Raw genomic sequence first — 23,584 nt, 5'->3', positions numbered from 1 at the left:
CACAATGCACAAGCGGCTGCTAAGAAAGATGTTGACAGGGCTTTTGCAATTTTGCAATCCCAATTTGCTATTGTGCAAGGACCATCTAAATTTTAGGATAAAAAAACCCATTGGTGTATCATGACTGCTTGCGTCATCATGCATAAAATGATCATTGAGAATGAGCATGGACAGGATGTAGATTACACCTTCTATGTGAAAATCTTAAGTTGTTTTCGTAATGTTTTATTTCAATTTATGCGGTTGTACAGTGGTTGTACATAAACACACGGTCGACGACCAGTTTTACATCTCCACTTTGCATCATCTGTTGGAGTTGCTCTTTTACATCTTCAATATATATCATCTGTTAGAGTTGCCTCTTTTTAGATGTAAAAAGCACTTTTTGAAGCTGTAAATTTTTACATCTTCAAATTTGCATCTTCTGTTGGAGATGCTCCAAGACTAATAGAAGATAACATTATTATACACGTCCTAAGGGCATCTTCAATGCCGAGCCGTAAACCTCCGACAACCGTCTGGACCATGGAAGCCATTCAATGCGGCCCTGTATCGGTCCGCGGAGCGGTTCGGACGCGTTTTTCCCGCAAACCAAAGACAAAAGTGGGGGAGGTTTGTGGGAGTTCGGGCCGCTCTCATGCTCGTTTCTGACCGCCCTGGCCCACCAAAAAACCCTCACCCCTCCCGCGCGTTTTCGGCCAGCGCCGCTCCAAAGCGTCGGCCCCGGCATTCATGCTCGCCCAGAGCGGACGTGACCGCTCACTAGCGCCAGCATTGAAGCGGCGCGCCGGCCGAGGGAGCGTTGCCCGCGCCGTTTCCTGGTGCAGGCGACTGCCGCACGTTCAAACGACACGATAGCCACCCGTCGTCTATCTGTCGCCCGCATTGATGGCACGCGGTTGCCTAGGCGTCTCCTCCGGTGCCACCCGTCCATTTGTCTACTGCCCACCGGTGCTATATAAACCGATGCCCGGTGCCCCGGCCATAGCCACAGTTATCCCTCTCCACACCAGTCCGTGCCATGGATCCCTCCGCGGCCAAATCTCTCTTGGATGGGCCAACATCAGAGCAGAAGAAGGCCATGGCCGCCATTGCTGCTGACTAGCAGGCCGGTAGGCAGCCACAGGACATGGAAATGGAGGACGCCTCCGAGGACGAGCCAGCGTCACCCTCCTCTTCCTCCGCAGCACCCTCCTCCTCCTCCGCAGCATCCTCGATGGTGTATTGCACCCTAACCATCAGCGAGGCCCGTGCCCATTATATGGACATGGTGTGGGAGGAGCAGTTCCTGGAGGCGCAGGCCGACGCCAACTACAACCACACACCCCCCAGGAGCATCTGCAGGCGGAGGAGCAGGTCGCCGCCGGCAGGGCAGTCGCGTCGGACGCGGACCTGGCAGAGCAGGAGGCGATGCTCGAGTCCTACCGCTCCGCCCGTGAGATCCGCCTTGCCCGCTGGCGGTACCCGCAATGGGTGGCGGAGGTGGCGGCCGCCGGCAAGGAGCGGGAGAGGCGTTGTTCGGCGACACCGACGACAACGAGGCGGCGCCCCGACGCCACGACCACGAAGAAGCCGGCACGTCCGCGGACGCCGCTGGCAGCGAGGAAGAGTATTGCACGGTAGGTCACCGCGGCTCGGGTCTCAAGAAGGCCACTGCTCCTCCCCTCCCATCGACGCCAAGCTTGGTGGGCTCAGCATTGACGGCCAATTAGTCGCTTCCCGGGGCTCCGGAGGTGAAGGTCACAGAGGCGAAGCTTCCTATCTCTTGGTTCATGGCCGGAGACGGGACCGGACGCTGTTGATCATTTAGATTAGCCCGCCTAGTACCGCTTCATGTATTTGTAATGAAATCCGTCATGTTTATATGAAATCCAGCATGAATTCATATAAAATCAGGTTGTGTTTATATGAAATCCACACTTGTTTGTACGAATTTCGTCCGGTTGATTTGAGTTGTTGCGAAAATGTATGCGGCTATGATTGGATGATTGTCTCTCGCATCCATGTCCGCGGACTGATCAACCCCTATCCATAGACGGATGCGGGAGATTTTTTACGGGTTGCGGTTGAAGATGCCCTAAGACTTTTAGAAAATTATTATTTCCTCAAGCAACATAAGTTTGCACGGATATAAACGATCGTGCATTAGCTGTCTTTCGGGAACATCTGACAAGAGCCTCCTCGCAAATAAAGAAAAAGAAAAAGTTAGGCTCGACGTTCCCTCAAAAAAGAAACTTAGGCTCGACGTCCGCTCCAATAAAAAACTGCTGCAGAAAAAGGCGGAAGCCACCAAAAGTACAGCACACCGGGCCGGTCGAGGCATGCAAGACCGAACAAAAGAAGAAGTGCGCCGCGGCACACGCCATGGACACACCCAAGAGCCAAGCATGCATGGGGTCACCAGAACCGTACACGATAAATACAAGAACTCACTGAACAAACAAGTGAGAACAGCAGCGTGCGTTCCCTACACTACACTCTCCCGATGAAGCACGCAATGCATCCGCTAACAAACCTACCAACAAACACCGCGAGCTATGGGCTATGGCGTTCGTGGAGACGAATCCCGTGGAGAAAACCATGAAGGCCAACGAGATAATGGCACGCTTCCGCCGCATCGCGCCCAAACCCGTGCTCGCATCACCACCCACCGCCGCCGTCGACCAGTCTCAGCAGAGAAGGTCGGGCAAGCGTGGGGCCCGGGACCTCGTTCCAGCGCCGGCCGACAAGAGGCTCAGGGGGGCGCTGTGTTATCCTTTCCCCCCATACCGCGCCTTGCCGTGGACTTCGCCGCTGGAGGCGACACCGGTGGCGTCCTCCCGATGCTTATTCCCCGGTGATCGCGACGGCGACCTGCTCCGGAAGCCACAGGCGCCCAAGGTCATCGTGCCCCGCCCGGCGCGGCCAGTTCGCACCACCATCTGCGTCGACGCCAGCAGCGTCACGGGCGCCAACTCGGTGAAGCTGCCCGCGTGCAGGATGACGGCGGAGCAGCTGGAAGCCGAGATAGAGCGCGACGCTCTCCCGGCGGTCATCTCGGGCCCTGGCGACCGTGTCATCCGGGCCAACGACGCGTACAAGGCGCTGGTGGGACAGCCGGTCTGCCCGTGGCTAGACTCCGTGCCAGATGACTCGTGCGCTGGCGCGTCTAGGCGGATCAACGGCGAGGTGGTGCTGGACGTGCGGTGGTTCACCTCGACCGAGACGATTAGGTCGAGCGCCGGAGGGACATTCTCGTGCAGCTCCAGGATCTCGTGGGAGCGCAATGGCACACTGACCTCCGTCGCCATGCCATGCGACGTCATGCGTTTTGACTGCGGCTCCGGTGACCACCGCTTCGTCTGGAGATTTGACACCTATCGAATATCGAAGGGAACGGTAAAAACTGAAAATTGAAGTGCTCATTTACATGCATACAGTCTCCATCACATGCCCTAATTTTCATGCTCATGCAAACGAGTTGATTAAATACTCCTACTTGTTTTGTACACTCAAAAAAAAAACTTGTTTCATTAGAGAATTGTATCTGTGCCGGGGGTCGTTAATATTCTGGATGTTGTACACCGCTGAGCATTAAGGGTTTGTTTTGTTGTTTGCACTGTTTTTTAAGGATATTTACATATGTGGCTCAACTGACCTGACTGAGTGGATACATGCATAAAAGCATGCTTTGCATATAGTTTGATTGAACGCATCCCTCAATGTGGCTGACTAGAAACACACACATGGGGGTTTGGTTGCAAGCCTCTGCTAGAGACCCTCTGCTAACAAGAGGCAAAAAGCTATTATTTGATTGCATACAAGGCATGCACGATGGTAAACTTTTTTTTTCTAATGATGAGGTTACCAACACACACTCATAGGTACAACATAGCAAGTCTTAAACTAACAAGCACATTTGAACAACTACTCCATGAGTGTGTGTGCTAGTATTAAGCATTACGCGGTGCATCAAGAGACCCCCACGTTTATATAAGGAGCAAGATTCCACCAAACTTTGGAGACACCCCTCCCCTCCCCTCACGAGCCGCACCTCCCCTGGCGGCCGCCCCTCCATTGTCGCTACCCCCCCCCCTGCGGGTGACCGAGGGGCCCTACCTCCAGTCGCCGGCCCTCCCCGCCTTCCCCTCCCTCCACTCCACCGTCGCCTGTGGTTGGCGCCGGGCAAAGCCCGTGTGTCCGACGGCGATGGCGGAGGTACTGCCTCCCCTCTCAGGTCTTCAGGTGGTGCGGAACGCCCCATCTCGAGGGTGTCATCCCGATCTGGATCGTGGCGGTGCCGATCTGGACCAAGGCGCCTTGATGGACAACAATGGCGTAGCGGCTGGCCGGCGTCCCAGCGGTGGCCTTGGTGGCAGGTCTGGCGCAGCCCTTCCCGATCAGGGGTGGAGGGCCGTGGATCAAGGGTGGCAGCCCCTAGGATGGCCTCCCTGCCCGGTGGCGCAGCGAGGCGGGTGGGCTGCCGGGGATCGGACCAGGTGGCCGGCGATTCAGGGTTGGTGTCGCGGTTGGCTGCCCCGGCGGCCAACGGTGCCAAGTTGCACCTTCCTTCAACCCATGTTGCATGCACTCCATCTTACCGGACATGGTCATGCTGCTAGCTAGTTATGGGGTTGGGATGGAGCAGGGGTGGGGGTCCGGATTGGGATAATTCCCAGGTCAGCTCTTGCCGGCTGCGATGGCAACGACACCCGAGGGTGCCGTTTTTCTTCCTAGAGACGTCATTCGGGTCCACCCTACCTTTTTCCACCTCACGGTCTCTCGGGTGAAAACCCTAGGGCGGCGACGATGCTCTTGGCACCATGTCTGTCTTGAAGGCATCGTCATGAGAGCTATATGGCAATGGGCACTGCTTGTGTGCGTCGGCGTTTGCAGATGGCGTGCCCCCACTACAAAAAAAAGACACATCCGTGACATTTTGGGCCGAACGAAATTTTTTCTGTCATACATATGACACTTCTATGACAATAATTGTGAGAAAACCCGGTATCATCATAGATGTGGTGGGCTCCTACTTCTATGACAAAAAATCATGACAGAAAATGGGTTTTTCGTCCTGGGCGGGCCGGAGACGCAGCTGCATGACATTCTTTGGGCCGTCCATGACGGAAAAAAATCGTGGTAGAAGCGAGGGGGAGGAAAATTTCGGGGAGTTCCCGGTTACGGTGGGAGGTCGGGGGCCGAGCGATGCGCGTTTCTCTCGTACACGTACGCGCGTGTGTGCGAGGCGTTGGCTCTAACTGAACCCGAGCGAGGCGTTGGGCTCTAACTGAACCCGAGCGATTGCACTGCAGGCTACGCGTTACTGAACCCGAGCGATCGATCAATGGCTGTTAACTGAACCCGATCGAGTGATTCCTTGGCTACTGCTGCTAACTGAAGCCGATCGATGGGATGAACAGTGAGCGTTGCGCGGGGGGGGGGGGGGGGGGGGGGGGGGGGGGGGGGGGGTTGGATGAACAGTGAGCGGTGGCGTTGCCTCTGGATGAACAGGACCCCGTGGTGTGGTGGAGGGCTGGATGAACAGTAGACGGTGGAGGGGTGCCCGTGGAGGGGTGGATGAACAGGACCCCATGGTGTGGAGGGCAGGATGAACAGTAGACAGTGGAGGGGTGCCCGTGGAGGGGTGGTTTAACAGGACCCCGTGGTGTGGAGGGCTGGATGAACAGTAGACGGTGGAGGGGTGGTTGAATAGTAGCCGGTGGAGTAGCGCGCGGTGGAGGCTGGATGAACAGCAGCCCGTGGAGGCTGGAGGAGGTCGACGGTGGATGAACAGTAGCTCGTGGAGGCTGGAGGGGGTCGACGGTGGAGATGAACAGTATCCCGTGGAGTCCCGTTTTGCGGTACGCCACACCCCTCCCGATGAACAAGACCCCCGTTTCGACCGTAGCCCTCCAACACAAGTCCGTTTCCTCTGTTTTGCGGTACGCCACACCCCTCCCGATCAACAGGACCCCTGTTTCGACCATAGGAGGTCCGTTTGCTCCGTTTTGCGGTACGCCACACCCCTCCCGATCAACAGGACCCCCGTTTCGACCGTAGGAGGTCTGTTTCCTTCATTTTGCAGTACGCCACACCCCTCCCGATCAACAGGACCCTCGTTTCGACCGTAGGAGGTCCGTTTCCTCTGTTGTGCGGTACGCTAGGCCTCGTTTCCATCGCCTCTTCCGTCCAAGCCCTCCCGATGAACACGACCACGCATTCCATTCCGACCCATGAACACGACGACGACGTTGTTTCTCCGTTCCGACCCAGCCATGTACATGAGCCATCGCCATACGTATGCGCGAGTAGGCGTTCGAGACCCCGTCCGTATGTACACATATGTGGCCGTATTTTCTTTCTTGCACCCTAGCCGATGTACGTACGTGTACATGCTACGTGCGCGTCTCTACTACGACACATGCGCGCCTCTACTACGACACGTGCGCGCCTCTACATCGACCAGTATGTACGTACACGTTCGCGACCAGAATGTCAACGCTACATACGCTTCGATCAGGTGGGTCTCGACTGTCAGGCACTTCCTTGCCTGCGAAGATGTAGCTGGTGGGTCCCAACAGTCAGGGGGGCGAAATACGGTGTCCCGTCCGGTGGGTCCCCGCTGTCAGGTAGAGGAATAATTATTTTGCACGTAATAAGGAGGCACTTCCTTGCTGCGGCCGTGGACACAGCTGTCAGCCTCTCCATGTACAGTCCACGTCCGATGGAAGCCGTTCCTTGACCACGTTGACCACGCCACACCGAGAGCACTAGGGCGGTGGACGACGGCGAGGTCTAGGAAGGGGACGATGCGAAGCCGGGGAAGACGCGGCAGCGGATGCCCACGCGTAGAGGAGTACGAGGGCACTGGTTCGCTGCGGTGTGAGGCTGCCGTCGCCGCAGAGTAACAGGGGGTGTGGGTGAGTAGAGGGATGGTCTGGCCAGCGGTGGGAGTAGTAGGGGGCGGTGAGGCCTCCGCCGCATCGCAGCCGGCTACGGGAGGCAGGAGCACGAGGCACGACCGGCGCTGGTTTGGGCGGCTGGAGCAAGAATACCAGAGGTTGAAGAAGCACGACGGACGTTGGATGGACATCGTACGGTCACTGGAGCTAGAATCATGCATATTGACTAAGTTGACAAAGCCCTCCGTCCCCGTCAACTTAGTAGGCCCACAAGTCACCTGCCACTATACTGGGTCCCAGCTAACAGGGGGAGAATTCATATTTTTGTGCGTAATAAGGAGGCACTTCCTTGCGTGCGAAGATATAGCTGGTGGGTCTGAGCTGTCAGCGGCGGTAACGTTTTTTTTGTGAAATACAGAGGCCCTTTCGGTGGGTCCCAGATGTCAGGTGGAGGAATCATTATTTTGCGCATAATAAGGAGGCATTTCCTTGCGTGCGGCCATGGACCCAGCTGTCGGCCTCTACACCTAAAGTCCACTTCAGATGCATGTTTTCGTTGACCACGTTGACCAGGCCGCGCCGAGAGCACCAGGGCGGTGGACGACGGCGAGGCCTAGGAAGGGAACGACACGGAGGCAGGGAAGACTCGGCAGTTGTTTCCCACGCGGAGGGGAGTACGACTGTACGAGGGTTTACTGCTTCATCTGTCATCGCCGGAGAAAAACAGAGGTGTGGGTGAGTAGAGGGATGGCTAGGCCAGCGATGGGAGTACAGTGGGGCGGTGAGGCCTGCGCGGCAGCAGAGCCGGCTGCGGGGAGGAGGGAGCAGGCAGTCCCGTCGGCGCCTGTTTGAGCGGCTGGAGCAGGAAGAGCAGAGATTGAAGAAGTACGATGGCCGTTGGATAGCCATCCAACAGTCACTACTTGTGCGTCAACCTTTTTTTTAGGAAAGCCTCAAATCTGTGGGAAACAGCATACAGCCCATCTGCCATTATTTCTAATAATTTACAGCCCATGCTAATTATTAAGGTTTTTTTTGGAGCCCATATTCTTTTTGTTAGCATTACAGCCCATATTGTGGCCACGGTTAAAAAATTATATAAAATTTTGCATATTTCGGTGCGGTCCGAACTGTTTTTAATTCGGAAATTTCGACTCACATTCAAACTAATTTTAAAAATAAATGTATATCAATATAAAATCCAACAAATTCTCCACGCATAAAAATTAATGTAATTTCAAATCTCGAAATGAAAAAAAGATATTTGAAACTAATTGTCGGTTTGATGCCCTCTCGGTAATGCACATCAAATAAGCCTTGCAAGCATTGCAACTAATGAGTTAGTTGCGAGATGATGTATTACGAAACGAGTAAAGAGACTTGTCGGTAACGAGATTGAACTAGGTATTGAGATACCGACGATCGAATCTCGGGCAAGTAACATACCGATGACAAAGGAAACAACGTATGTTGTTATGCGGTTTGACCGATAAAGATCTTCGTAGAATATGTGGGAGCCAATATGAGCATCCAGTTTCCGCTATTGGTTATTGACCGGAGACATGTCTCGGTCATGTCTACATTGTTCTCGAACCCGTAGGGTCCGCACGCTTAAGGTTTCGATGACAGTTATATTATGAGTTTATGAGTTTTGATGTACCGAAGTTAGTTCGGAGTCCCGGATGTGATCACGGACATGACGAGGAGTCTCGAAATGGTCGAGACATAAAGATTGATATATTGGACGGCTATATTCGGACACCAGAAGTGTTCCGGGTGATTTCGGAGAAAACCGGAGAGCCGGAGGGTTTCCGGAACCCCCCCCCCCCCCTGGGAGAAGTAATGGGCCATATGGGCCTTAGTGGAGAGAGAGAGGATCAGCTAGGGTGGGCCGCGCGCCTCCTCCCCCCTGGTCAGAATTGGACTAGGAGAGGGGGGCGGCGCCCCCCTTTCCTTATCCCTCCCCCTTCCTTTCCCCCTCCTAGTAGGAGTCCTACTCCTACTAGGAGGAGGACTCCTCCTTGGCGCGCCAATAGGGCCGGCCGGCCTCCTCCCCTTGCTCCTTTATATACGGGGGCAGGAGGCACCCTAGACACACAAGTTGATCCTCGTGATCGTTTTCTTAGCCGTGTGCGGTGCCCCCTTCCACCATATTCCTCGATAATATTGTAGTGGTGCTTAGGCGAAGCCCTGCGACAATTGAACATCAAGATCGTCACCACGCCGTCGTGCTGACGGAACTCTTCCCCGACACTTTGCTGGATCGGAGTCCGGGGGTCATCATCGAGGTGAACGTGTGCTAGAACTTGGAGGTGCCGTAGTTTCGGTGCTTGATCGTTCGGGCCGTGAAGACGTACGACTACATCAACCGCGTTGTCATAACGCTTCCGCTGCCGGTCTACAAGGGTACGTAGATCACACTCTCCCCTCGTTGCTATGCATCACCATGATCTTGTGTGTGCATAGGAAATTTTTTGAAATTACTACGTTCTCCAACAGTGGTATCAGAGCCTAGGTTTTATGTGTTGATGTTATATGCACGAGTAGAACACAAGTGAGTTGTGGGTGATATATGTCATACTGCTTACCAGCATGTCATACTTTGGTTCGGCGGTATTGTTGGACGAAGCGACCCGGACCGACATTACGCGTACGCTTACGCGAGACCGGTTCTCCCAACGTGCTTTGCACAAAGGTGGCTAGCGGGTGTCAGTTTCTCCAACTTTAGTTGAACCGAGTGTGGCTACGCCCGGTCCTTGCGAAGGTTAAAACAGCACCAACTTGACAAACTATCTTTGTGGTTTTGATGCGTAGGTAAGATTGGTTCTTGTTTAAGCATGTAGCAGCCACGTAAAACTTGCAACAACAAAGTAGAGGACGTGTAACTTGTTTTTGTAGGGCATGTTGTGATGTGATATGGTCAAGACATGATGCTAAATTTTATTGTATGAGATGATCATGTTTTGTAACCAAGTTATCGGCAACTGGCAGGAGCCATATGGTTATCGCTTTATTGTATGCAATGCAATTGCGCTGTAATGCTTTACTTTATCACTAAGCGGTAGCGATAGTCGTGGAAGCATAAGATTGGCGAGACGACAACGATGCTACGATGGTGATCAAGGTGTCGCGCCGGTGACGATGGTGATCATGACGGTGCTTCGAAGATGGAGATCACAAGCACAGGATGATGATGGCCATATCATATCACTTATATTGATTGCATGTGATGTTTATCTTTTATGCATCTTATCTTGCTTTGTTTTGACGGTAGCATTTTAAGATGATCTCTCACTAATTATCAAGAAGTGTTCTCCCTGAGTATGCACCATTGCGAAAGTTCTTCGTGCTGAGACACCACGTGATGATCGGGTGTGATAGGCTCTACGTTCAAATACAACGGGTGCAAAACAGTTGCACACGCGGAATACTCAGGTTATACTTGACGAGCCAAACATATACAGATATGGCCTCGGAACACGGAGACCGAAAGGTCGAGCGTGAATCATATAGTATATATGATCAACATAGTGATGTTCACCAATGAAACTACTCCATCTCACGTGATGATCGGACATGGTTTAGTTTATTTGGATCACGTAATCACTTAGAAGATTAGAGGGATGTCTATCTAAGTGGGAGTTCTTTAGTAATATGATTAATTGAACCTAAATTTTGTTGGAAATATGCCCTAGAGGCAATAATAAATTGGTTATTATTATATTTCCTTGTTCATGATAATCGTTTATTATCCATGCTAGAATTATATTGATAGGAAACTCAGATACATGTGTGGATACATAGACAACACCATGTCCCTAGTAAGCCTCTAGTTGACTAGCTTGTTGATCAATAGATGGTTACGGTTTCCTGACCATGGACATTGGATGTCGTTGATAACGGGATCACATCATTAGGAGAATGATGTGATGGACAAGACCCAATCCTAAGCATAGCACAAGATCGTGTAGTTCGTATGCTAAAGCTTTTCTAATGTCAAGTATCATTTCCTTAGACCATGAGATTGTGCAACTCCCGGATACCGTAGGAATGCTTTGGGTGTGCCAAATGTCACAACGTAACTGGGTGGCTATAAAGGTACACTACAGGTATCTCCGAAAGTGTCTGTTGGGTTGGCACGAATCGAGACTGGGATTTGTCACTCCGTGTGACGGAGAGGTATCTCTAGGCCCACTCGGTAGGACATCATCATAATGTGCACAATGTGATCAAGGAGTTGATCACGGGATGATGTGTTACGGAACAAGTAAAAGAGACTTGCCGGTAACGAGATTGAACAAGGTATCGGGATACCGACGATCGAATCTCGGGCAAGTATCGTACCGCTAGACAAAGGGAATTGTATACGGGATTGATTAAGTCCTTGACATCATGGTTCATCCGATGAGATCATCGTGGAACATGTGGGAGCCAACATGGGTATCCAGATCCCGCTGTTGGTTATTGACCGGAGAGTCATCTCGGTCATGTCTGCATGTCTCCCGAACCCGTAGGGTCTAAACACTTAAGGTTCGATGACACTAGGGTTATAAAGGAAGTTTGTATGTGGTTACCGAATGTTGTTCGGAGTCCCGGATGAGATCCCGGACGTCACGAGGAGTTCCGGAATGGTCCGGAGGTAAAGATTTATATATGGGAAGTCCTGTTTTGGTCACCGGAAAAGTTTCGGGTTTTATCGGTAACGTACCGGGACCACCAGGAGGGTCCCGGGATCCACCAGGTGGGGCCACCAGCCCCGGAGGACCACATGGGCTGTAGGGAGTGCTCCTTGGCCTACATGGGCCAAGGGCACCAGCCCCAAGAGGCCCATGCGCCTAGGGTTACAAGAAGGGAAGAGTCCCACAAGTGGAAGGCACCCCCTAGGTGCCTTGGGGGGGAGGGAATCCTCCCTTGGCCGCCGCCCCCCTAGGAGATTGGATCTCCTAGGGCCGGCGCCCCCCCCTTGTCCCCCCTATATATAGTGGGGGAGATGGAGGACTTCTTACCTTTGCCTTTGGTGCAGCCCTTCCCCTCTCCCAAGTCCTTCTCCTCTCCCGTGGTGCTTGGCGAAGCCCTGCAGGATTGCCACCCTCCTCCATCACCACCACGCCGTTGTGCTGCTGCTGGATGGAGTCTTCCTCAACCTCTCCCTCTCTCCTTGCTGGATCAAGGCATGGGAGACGTCACCGGGCTGTACGTGTGTTGAACGCGGAGGTGCCGTCCGTTCGGCACTAGGATCTCCGGTGATTTGGATCACGGCGAGTACGACTCCATCAACCCCGTTCACTTGAACGCTTCCGCTTAGCGATCTACAAGGGTATGTAGATGCACTCTCCTTCCCCTCGTTGCTGGTTTCTCCATAGATAGATCTTGGTGACACGTAGGAAAGTTTTGAATTATTGCTACGTTCCCTAACAAATTTATCATGAACTTAGTACCTGATAGTATCTTGCTTGTTTATGTTTGGTTGTAGATAGATGGCCCGTGCTATTGTTCCGTTGAATTTTAATGCGTTCCTTGAGAAAGCAAAGTTGAAAGATGATGGTAGCAATTACACGGACTGGGTCCGTAACTTGAGGATTATCCTCATTGCTGCACAGAAGAATTACGTCCTGGAAGCACCGCTGGGTGCCAGGCCTGCTGCTGGAGCAACACCAGATGTTATGAACGTCTGGCAGAGCAAAGCTGATGACTACTCGATAGTTCAGTGTGCCATGCTTTACGACTTAGAATCGGGACTTCAATGACGTTTTGAACATCATGGAGCATATGAGATGTTCCAGGAGTTGAAGTTAATATTTCAAGCAAATGTCCGGATTGAGAGATATGAAGTCTCCAATAAGTTCTATAGCTGCAAGGTGGAGGAGAACAGTTCTGTCAGTGAGCATATACTCAAAATGTCTGGGTATAATAATCACTTGATTCAATTGGGAGTTAATCTTCCATATGATTGCGTCATTGACAGAATTCTCCAATTACTGCCACCTAGCTACAAGAGCTTCGTGATGAACTATAATATGCAAGGGATGAATAAGACTATTCCCGAGCTCTTCGCAATGCTGAAAGCTGCGGAGGTAGAAATCAAGAAGGAGCATCAAGTGTTGATGGTCAACAAGACCACTAGTTTCAAGAGAAAGGGAAAAGGGAAGAAGAAGGGGAACTTCAAAAAGAATAGCAAGCAAGTTGCTACTCAAGAGAAGAAACCCAAACCTGGACCTAAGCCAGAAACTGAGTGCTTCTACTGCAAGCAGACTGGTCACTGGAAGCGAAACTGCCCCAAGTATTTGGCGGATAAGAAGGATGGCAAGGTGAACAAAGGTATATGTGATATACATGTTATTGATGTGTACCTTACTAATGCTCGCAGTAGCACCTGGGTATTTGATACTAGTTCTGTTGCTAACATTTGCAACTCGAAACAGGGACTACGGATTAAGCGAAGATTGGCTAAGGACGAGGTGACGATGCGCGTGGGAAATGGTTCCAAAGTCGATGTGATCGCGGTCGGCACGCTACCTCTACATCTACCTTCGGGATTAGTATTAGACCTAAATAATTGTTATTTGGTGCCAGTGTTGAGCATGAACATTATATCTGGATCTTGCTTGATGCGAGACGGTTATTCATTTAAATCAGAGAATAATGGTTGTTCTATTTATATGAGTAATATCTTTTATGGTCATGCACCCTTAAAGAGTGGTCTATTCTTATTAAATCTCGATGGTAGTGACACACATATTCATAATGTTGAAACCAAAAGATGCAGAGTTGATAATGATAGTGCAACTTATTTATGGCACTGCCGTTTGGGTCATATCGGTGTAAAGCGCATGAAGAAACTCCATACTGATGGACTTTTGGGACCACTTGATTATGAATCGCTTGGTACTTGCGAACCGTGCCTTATGGGTAAGATGACAAAAACACCGTTCTCCGGTACTATGGAGAGAGCAACGGATTTGTTGGAAATCATACATACAGATGTATGTGGTCCGATGAATGTTGAGGCTCGTGGCGGATATCGTTATTTTCTCACATTCACAGATGACTCAAGCAGATATGGGTATATCTACATAATGAAACATAAGTCTGAAACGTTTGAAAAGTTCAAAGAATTTTAGAGTGAAGTTGAAAATCATCGTAACAAGAAAATAAAATTCCTACGATCTGATCGTGGAGGAGAATATTTGAGTTACGAGTTTGGTGTACATTTGAAACAATGTGGAATAGTTTCGCAACTCACGCCACCCGGAACACCACAGCGTAATGGTGTGTCCGAACGTCGTAATCATACTTTACTTGATATGGTGCGATCTATGATGTCTCTTACTGATTTACCGCTATCGTTTTGGGGTTATGCTCTAGAGACGGCCGCATTCACGTTAAATAGGGCACCATCAAAATCCGTTGAGACGACGCCTTATGAATTGTGGTTTGGCAAGAAACCAAAGTTGTCGTTTCTGAAAGTTTGGGGTTGCGATGCTTATGTGAAAAAGCTTCAACCTGATAAGCTCGAACCCAAATCGGAGAAATGTGTCTTCATAGGATATCCAAAGGAAACTATTGGATACACCTTCTATCACAGATCCGAAGGCAAGACTTTTGTTGCTAAATTCGGAAACTTTCTAGAGAAGGAGTTTCTCTCGAAAGAAGTGAGTGGGAGGAAAGTAGAATTTGATGAGGTAACTGTACCTGCTCCCTTATTGGAAAGTAGTACATCACAGAAACCAGTTTCTGTGACACCTACACCAATTAGTGAGGAAGCTAATGATGATGATCATGAAACTTCAGAACAAGATACTATTGAACCTCGTAGATCAACCAGAGTAAGATCCGCACCAGAGTGGTACGGTAATCCTGTTCTGGAAGTCATGCTACTAGATCATGATGAACCTACGAACTATGGAGAAGCGATGGTGAGCCCAGATTCCGCAAAATGGCTTGAAGCCATGAAATCTGAGATGGGATCCATGTATGAGAACAAAGTATGGACTTTGGTTGACTTGCCCAATGATCGGCAAGCAATTGAGAATAAATGGATCTTCAAGACTGACGCTGACGGTAATGTTACTGTCTACAAAGCTCGACTTGTCGCAAAAGGTTTTCGACAAGTTCAAGGGATTGACTACGATGAGACCTTCTCTCCCGTAGCGATGCTTAAGTCTGTTCGAATCATGTTAGCAATTGCCGCATTTTATGATTATGAAATTTGGCAGATGGATGTCAAAACTGCATTCCTGAATGGATTTCTGGAAGAAGAGTTGTATATGATGCAGCCGGAAGGTTTTGTCGATCCAAAGGGAGCTAACAAAGTGTGCAAGCTCCAGCGATCCATTTATGGAGTGGTGCAAGCCTCTCGGAGTTGGAATAAACGTTTTGATAGTGTGATCAAAGCATTTGGTTTTGTATAGACTTTTGGAGAAGCCTGTATTTACAAGAAAGTGAGTGGGAGCTCTGTAGCATTTCTGATATTATATGTAGATGACATATTACTAATTGGAAATGATATAGAATTTCTGGATAGCATGAAAGGATACTTGAATAAGAATTTTTCAATGAAATACCTCGGTGAAGCTACTTACATATTGGGCATTAAGATCTATAGAGACAGATCAAGACGCTTAATTGGACTTTCACAAAGCACATACCTTGACAAAGTTTTGAAGAAGTTCAAAATGGATCAAGCAAAGAAAGGATTCTTGCCTGTGTTACAAGGTGTGAAATTGAGTAAGACTCAATGCCCGACCAATGCAGAAGATAGAGAGAAAATGAAAGATGTTCCCTATGCTTCAGCCCTAGGCTCTATCATGTATGCAATGCTGTGTACCAGACCTGATGTGTGTCTTGCTATAAGTCTAGCAGGGAGGTACCAAAGTAATCCAGGAGTGGATCACTGGACAGCGGTCAAGAACATCTTGAAATACCTGAAAAGGACTAAGGATATGTTTCTCATATATGGAGGTGACAAAGAGCTCATCGTAAATGGTTACGTTGATGCAAGCTTTGACACTGATCCGGACGATTCTAAATCGCAAACCGGATACGTGTTTACATTAAACGGTGGAGCTGTCAGTTGGTGCAATTCTAAACAAAGCATTGTGGTGGGATCTACATGTGAAGCGGAGTACATAGCTGCTTCGGAAGCAGCAAACGAAGGAGTCTGGATGAAGGAGTTCATATCCGATCTAGGTGTCATACCTAGTGCATCGGGTCCAATGAAAATATTTTGTGACAATACTGGTGCAATTCCCTTGGCAATGGAATCCAGATTTCACAAGAGAACCAAGCACATCAAGAGACGCTTCAATTCCATCCGGGATCTAGTCCAGGTGGGAGACATAGAGATTTGCAAGATACATACGGATCTGAATGTTGCAGACCCATTGACTAAGCCGCTTCCACGAGCAAAACATGATCAGCACCAAAGCTCCATGGGTGTTAGAATCATTACTGTGTAATCTAGATTATTGACTCTAGTGCAAGTGGGAGACTGAAGGAAATATGCCCTAGAGGCAATAATAATGTTATTATTTTATTTCCTTATATCATGATAAATGTTTATTATTCATGCTAGAATTGTATTATCCGGAAACATAATACTTGTGTGAATACATAGACAAACTAAACGTCACTAGTATGCCTATACTTGACTAGCTCGTTAATCAAAGATGGTTATGTTTCCTAACCATAGACATGTGTTGTCATTTGATTAACGGGATCACATTATTAGGAGAATGATGTGATTGACATGACCCATTCCATTAGCTTAGCACCCGATCGTTTAGTATGTTGCTATGGCTTTCTTCATGACTTATACATGTTCCTATGACTATGATATTATGCAACTCCCGTTTGCCGGAGGAACACTTTGTGTGCTACCAAACGTCACAACGTAACTGGGTGATTATAAAGGAGCTCTACAGGTGTCTCCAAAGGTAAATGTTGGGTTGGCGTATTTCGAGATTAGGATTTGTCACTCCAATTGTCGGAGAGGTGTCTCTGGGCCCTCTTGGTAATGCACATCAAATAAGCCTTGCAAGCATTGCAACTAATGAGTTAGTTGCGAGATGATGTATTACGAAACGAGTAAAGAGACTTGCCGGTAACGATATTGAACTAGGTATATAGATACCGACGATCGAATCTCGGGCAAGTAACATACCGATGACAAAGGGAACAACGTATGTTGTTATGCGGTCTGACCGATAAAGATCTTCGTAGAATATGTGGGAGCCAATATGAGCATCAAGGTTCCGCTATTGGTTATTGACCAGAGACATGTCTCGGTCATGTCTACATTGTTCTCGAACCTGTAGGGTCCGCACGCTTAAGGTTTCGATGATAGTTATATTATGAGTTTATGAGTTTTGATGTACCGAAGTTAGTTCGGAGTCCCGGATGTGATCACGGACATGACGAGGAGTCTCAAAATGGTCGAGACATAAAGATTGATATATTGGACGGCTATATTCGGACACCGGAAGTGTTCCGGGTGATTTCGGAGAAAACCGGAGAGCCGGAGGGTTACCGGAACCCCCCGGGAGAAGTAATGGGCCATATGGGCCTTAGTGGAGAGAGAGAGGAGCAGCCAGGGTGGGCCGCGCGCCTCCTCCCCCCTGGTCTGAATTGTACTAGGAGAGGGGGGGCGGCGCCCCCCTTTCCTTCTCCCTCCCCCCTTCCTTTCCCCCTCCTAGTAGGAGTCCTACTCCTACTAGGAGGAGGACTCCTCCTTGGCGCGCCAATAGGGCCGGCCGGCCTCCTCCCCTTGCTCCTTTATATACGGGGGCAGGGGGCACCCCTAGACACACAAGTTGATCCTCGTGATCATTTTCTTAGCCGTGTGCGGTGCCCCCTTCCACCATATTCCTCGATAATATTGTAGTGGTGCTTAGGCGAAGCCCTGCGACAGTTGAACATCAAGATCGTCACCACGCCGTCGTGCTGACGGAACTCTTCCCCGACACTTTGCTGGATCGGAGTCTGGGGATCGTCATCGAGCTGAACGTGTGCTAGAACTCGGAGGTGCCGTAGTTTCGGTGCTTGATCGTTCGGGCCGTGAAGACGTACGACTACATCAACCGCGTTGTCATAACGCTTCCATTGTCAGTCTACAAGGGTACGTAGATCACACTCTCCCCTCGTTGCTATGCATCACCATGATCTTGTGTGTGCGTAGGAAATTTTTTGAAATTACTAGGTTCCCCAACATTTTCAACCCCTTTTGATATTACTTTTAACAGACATTGACCATACTCTTAAGCCAGGCCGGAATGCATCCCTCCTCGTCTTGAAAGATTTGCAGCCCAGTAATTCGGAGAAAACAAATAGGCCTAGCTTGGGTATTCTTCAAAACGAAATACTGGGCTAGCTATTTTCCCAAAGAACTGGTGCATGAGCATTTAGCTTTATTTATTTATTTATTTACTTATTTATGTTTAGGGGACCATGAGCATGTACCTGGGCCGGATTCATGTGAGAGCCTCCCTTCGAGTTAATTATGGGCTTCTCTATTGGGCCTTCATCACCCGGCTGCATGTTATCAACAAGTGGAAAATGTGTTCTGAGTTTCAAAAAAAATGTGATCCGTATGATAAATAGTATGCGCTACGTACAGTACGGGGCACTAAAGGATCGAACCGTGTAACGACTTCCAAAACATTGTGTTTGTCGTTCTAACAACACATTTACTCAACCAACAGACGAAATATACTACTGATTGTACATTCAAAACAACAGCAGCAACAAACACATGAAATATACTACCGATTGTACACGTCCGCTTAGTAGGCCCACAAGTCAGTCACCAAATCTGACGGGTCCCAGCTGTCAACGGAATGAATAATTTTTTTCGCAAAACAAGGAGGCACTTCCTTCCGTGAGAAGATACAGCCGGTGGGTCCCAGCTGTCAGGTGAAGGAAACATTTTTTTCAGCTTAATAAGGAGGAACTTTCCTTGCGTGCGACCATGGACCTCGTGGGTCCTAGCCGTCAGGCTCTCCACGTAAAGTTCTCTTCCGATGACTCTCGTTTGTTGACTAGGCCGCACCGAACGCAGCAAGGCGGTGGATGACGGTGAGGCCCCGGACGGGAACGACTCGGAGATGGGAAAACGTGGCAGTGGAGTCGTAGATTGAGAGGAGGAGAAGGGTTATAACTGGTTCTGTTGCGGCGTGGGGTTGTAGTCTATGGAGAATAACAGGAGGTGTCGAGGGGTGGATGGATAGCCTGGCCGGCGGTGGGGTAGCGCTTCGCAGCGATGCGTGCTAAGCAGAGCCGCTAGCCGCCGGAGGCCGGACCAGGCGGTCCCGGCGACGCTGGAGGAAGAAGACGAGAGATTGAAGGTGCATGCCGGCCATTGGATATAAATCCAATGGCTGTGGATAACACAATCATTTGTTACCAAGTTGACAACGCCCTGCGTAGGCTTCGACCTATTGGCCCACATGTCAGTCTGCAAAAATGTGGCATATATTTAACCCATGTTTTCTAGAATGTACAGTCCATTTGCTGGGCTGGGTGAACAAATAATTTCGCGTCAATCAGGCCCATTTATATTTTCTAAGAAATCCCAGCCCATTTGCACTTCCTTGAAATACACATATTAGGTGGGCTCGTTATATATACGTATAATGTTATGTTAGAAGGAACAATTAATATCAAAGAATAAACCGGAGAGGCACATTTTTTATATATATAATTAAGAAATTAGCGAGTTATTGCTCAAAATGAAAATGAGTGCGTTATTATTAAATTGGTCCTTAAAATATTCGCAATCACCAGGATTTTCCTTGCGTGTGAGTCAAAAACAACCAGGATTTTCCTTGCCTGTGAGTCAAAAACAACCAGGATTTTCCTTGCCTGTGAGTCAAAAACAACCAGGATTTTCCTTGCCAACTTCCGTTAAATATTTACTTTTATAAGTTGGGATGTTTTTATAATGTATATATAAGTCTCTATAAAATATACGATAATAGTAATAATATAAATATATATAATGTGGTTAGAAGGGAAAACATAAATTGGACACGGCATTACTTTTATAAGAGACCTGTGTTTTATACCCCACAGTAGGCATACTAACAAGTTCACACACAAATACAACAGAAAAGGTAAACATTCATATCAAACTCAAGTTCACAGGACACGTTCATATCCATAGCCAACATTCACAATCAACAACTCAAAAGATTCATATATACACAAGCTCAGCATATCTATGGATCCAAATGATTGATAGATCACACGACAATATTCATACATAATTTACAAAAAGATTCAGATATACACATGTTCAGTATGTTTATGCATCCAAATGATTGAGATCACAACCAATATGATCCATGGACGAACTTTAATTACCTAGGGTACGGACTGGTAAATGGTGTTCAATCGGAGGTACTTCTTGCTAAAATTAGTTCTTGTACGAGTAAACTTTTGAGTACATAAGAGGCAGCACAGACAATCTGAACTTGGCTTGTAGGTTTATCCTCAAATAGTGGCCTCGTGCCGAGGGAGGTTTGAACAACTTGGCCACTACTTTCATCCAACCAGTTTACTGGCTCATCTTGGTCCTGTATCTCGCCAAAATTCTACATTGCAGACGAGAAAGGAGGCGGTTGAGAAAATGAACCACCCAAATTTTTTGTGCAGTTCAACTAAAATGGAGCATCCTTGGCTTGCAGACTGATTAAGTGCCAGATGAATATAAGCGTCAACCAACTTGTCTGGAATCTTTAGACTCCATGCCATATAGTTCGCTACCATATGTGCCGATAACCAAAAGGCACAAGTTGGGACCAAAGACTGGACTGCGTTTTTCTAGGCTATGCACCAAGAGATATTTTTGGCGTTCACTCTCCTAACACTTGGAGTTTGACAATTGATTGACGCCGGTTGATACTCGAATGAATATAGGCACTTCTTGTCAACATCTGATCATTTTGTGCAGTTCTACTAAAATCACCCGATGTAATGATTTGCCTGCGAGTTCAGGCTCCAAATTACTCCTTTATGAAATCGGCAAACAGTAGCACAATACCAAATTACCAATACATATGACAGGCACAATAATCAGGATAAAGACTAGTACCAACCTATGTGAGGTAGCATATCAATTACTATTTCCTTTGACTGGAAGCCGAGATAAGCCAAGCGACTGACAGCTAAGGAAGAAAGCATGCGGAGTTTAGCGACTGATAGGAAAGGACGGAAGCTGTCGAGGCAATGAAGCACCCAAAGTTTTTGTGCAGTTCCACCAAAATCGAGCATCCCTGTTGGCACATATATTGAGAGAGTGAGATTACTGTAATAGTGGGACTATTTTATGAAACATACACTAACAAATAGAAGCACCATCATTATCTTAATGGGTAAAGTTAGCAACATAGTAGTCTTGCTTAAAGAGAGGTAATAGTTCATTTAATCAGTGCCAATTAGCTCAACTCAACACTCAAAGCATTGCCATTTATCATAGGTTGCAAAACATTAACGTGCAAAGATAAAGGAGTTTCTCATGACAGTAGCACAATACAAATAGAGATGACAGCAAACTAATATGGATGAAGGCCTTAGGCCCGTACCAACCTGAGAAAAAAAAGCTTATTCATGTAGTCCCATAAGAGATGATAACGCACTCACTGGAATCACGCAATAGTATATATTTTTGTGCACTTCAAATGTATGGTTGAAATCACTCTTGTTTACCAGTGCTGAGATTATATCGAAAGATTATCAAGAACTTCCAGCAAGGTTAAAGCACTGGCTGGGATACAGTTCATTGTATTGTCTTGTGTAGTTCCATTTAATGTATGATTGGCACAACATGATCCCTGTTTGCACAAGTAGGAACAAGGTGAAACCTTCATTAGCTTAGTGAGAAAGGGTAGGAAGACATTAGCATATTACTCAACCAGTAGCATCAAATTCATGATGGACAATACGCAAAACATTGCCTCATTGAACCAATGGCAATAAATTGACATGCAAAACAATAGCACTATTATGTCATGACACTAATAATATTCCCTCCCTGCTCCACCACATGATTCACCTCCATAGACAAACATACACACATACATGATTCAGCATAGGGTCCTACTAAAGATTTGTTTAACTCCAACAGGAAAATTAGGCAGTAATAAATTAGTGGTACTTAAGTACTCCTAATTAATTAAGTGAGACAGTAGAAGTGGAAGGGCTCCCTGGAGGATCGTCTCACATGTAAGGTAGTCGTTGCCGGAGCCCTTGAATGGCCTCGACTTGAGGCCTTTGGCTTCAGCAAGATCGCCTTGGCACTATTTATTCTTCTTCTTCTTCCTCTTCATGCTCTGTTTCTCTTTCTCCTCACCAGTTGGTGAAACCAAGTACATGATTGGCCTTCTAATTCGGAATTGGTTTTGTCAGTGAGGGAGTACAAGTGTACTAGTAAAAAACAGCATTATTTTCTCATGGCAGTCGGAAAATAGAGATGAACACATGCATTAAATATCATTCTTACCTAAAGGAAGGTTATGGCGCCAATATGGATGATGAGGATTGGAACACAGATCTCCCTTTGTGCAGTTCCACCAAAATGAACCAACTGTTCCATTCTGACATTCCAGTTAAACAGCACAAAAGTCACTTCTTTTAAGAAGAGTTTTGTGCAGTGCACCAAAAGGTCACAACAGCAACCAGGTGAATTGGATATCCCTGTTTGCACAAAAAGGCACAGAGGAAACAGTCAGAGTCTCAAACAATTACAGGCAAAAACATTTGGCTAAACTTGTCATGGCTTATAACAGTGGCATGGCTTCATTTTTACCAGGGACATTAGATTAAGAACAGCTAAGGCTGCGTTCGGTTCACAGGTTTGGTGCAGGATTTTCGTAGGAACATATTCCTACGGTATTCTTTCCCTTCCAACCGTTCGGAACACGGGAAAGGTGAATAGTGTTTCATAGGAAAGTTGTTCTGGTAGTACTGATTCCATAGAATTAGAAACATCCACACGCTGCTCATTTTTTGGGCGGAAGCCCGAGGCAGGCACTCGCTGCCATGCGTTAGACAGGTTGCTGTGCTGTGTTACCGGAATAAAAAATCAACCTATGTGTGGTACGTGAGGTGAGGACAAGAGTAGTCACTATGCAGCTGAATAAACAAATAGCATCTCATACTGCCAAGCATGCTACTCTAAAAAACAAATTTGTACATTTCGTAGTCCATCCGAACACATTCTCTTGAGAGTTTCCTCCGGTTCGCTGTTCCATAGTTTTATACCTACATTCCTTTCCTATTCCTCTATTTTCATCAAGACCTGTGTTTTCTGCCCCTTTATTCCGAACGGAGCCTAAATATTTGGTATAAGGGCATGGGACAGTGGGTGCACCAGCAGTCCAGCACCATGTACGTAAACAGGGGCATAAAGTGGTGATTCATAGTTTGTTGCCCCAAGAAACAAACATCCAAGAAACATATCTAGGTTGGTCCCATTTTTGTTCACTCTAGCCACCTACTCCTATGTGTGGATAGCAAATCTAGTCCTGGTCATACCACTGTGTACAGCGTTACCCCTGTATTTCCCTTTTCGACCAAGAGACCGGTTGGATGACCAGTCTGTACTACTTTCACCCCCTTTCCTTCCTGTTTGTACCAAATCCGATGTACATACTAAATTTCCCCACCCCCACTTTATTTCTTGTTTGAACCAAGTAGTACAAGAT

At 48.0% G+C, this 23,584-nt stretch overlaps 1 protein-coding gene across 1 annotated transcript; it reads left to right on the top strand.

Moving 5' to 3' along the window:
• The first annotated feature begins 2,478 nt into the window (after positions 1-2,478).
• Positions 2,479-3,593, top strand: LOC125555749. Its single transcript, XM_048718603.1, has one exon. The coding sequence runs from the start codon at positions 2,545-2,547 to the stop codon at positions 3,394-3,396; it is 852 nt and encodes a 283-aa protein (XP_048574560.1). The 5' UTR covers positions 2,479-2,544; the 3' UTR covers positions 3,397-3,593.
• The last annotated feature ends 19,991 nt before the right edge of the window (positions 3,594-23,584 follow it).

The sequence above is a fragment of the Triticum urartu genome, chromosome 5, assembly GCF_003073215.2.
Source record: "Triticum urartu cultivar G1812 chromosome 5, Tu2.1, whole genome shotgun sequence".
Taxonomy (NCBI): Eukaryota; Viridiplantae; Streptophyta; class Magnoliopsida; order Poales; family Poaceae; genus Triticum; species Triticum urartu.
Note: the sequence above shows the minus strand (reverse complement) of the source record. Positions and strands in the feature narration are given on the sequence as shown.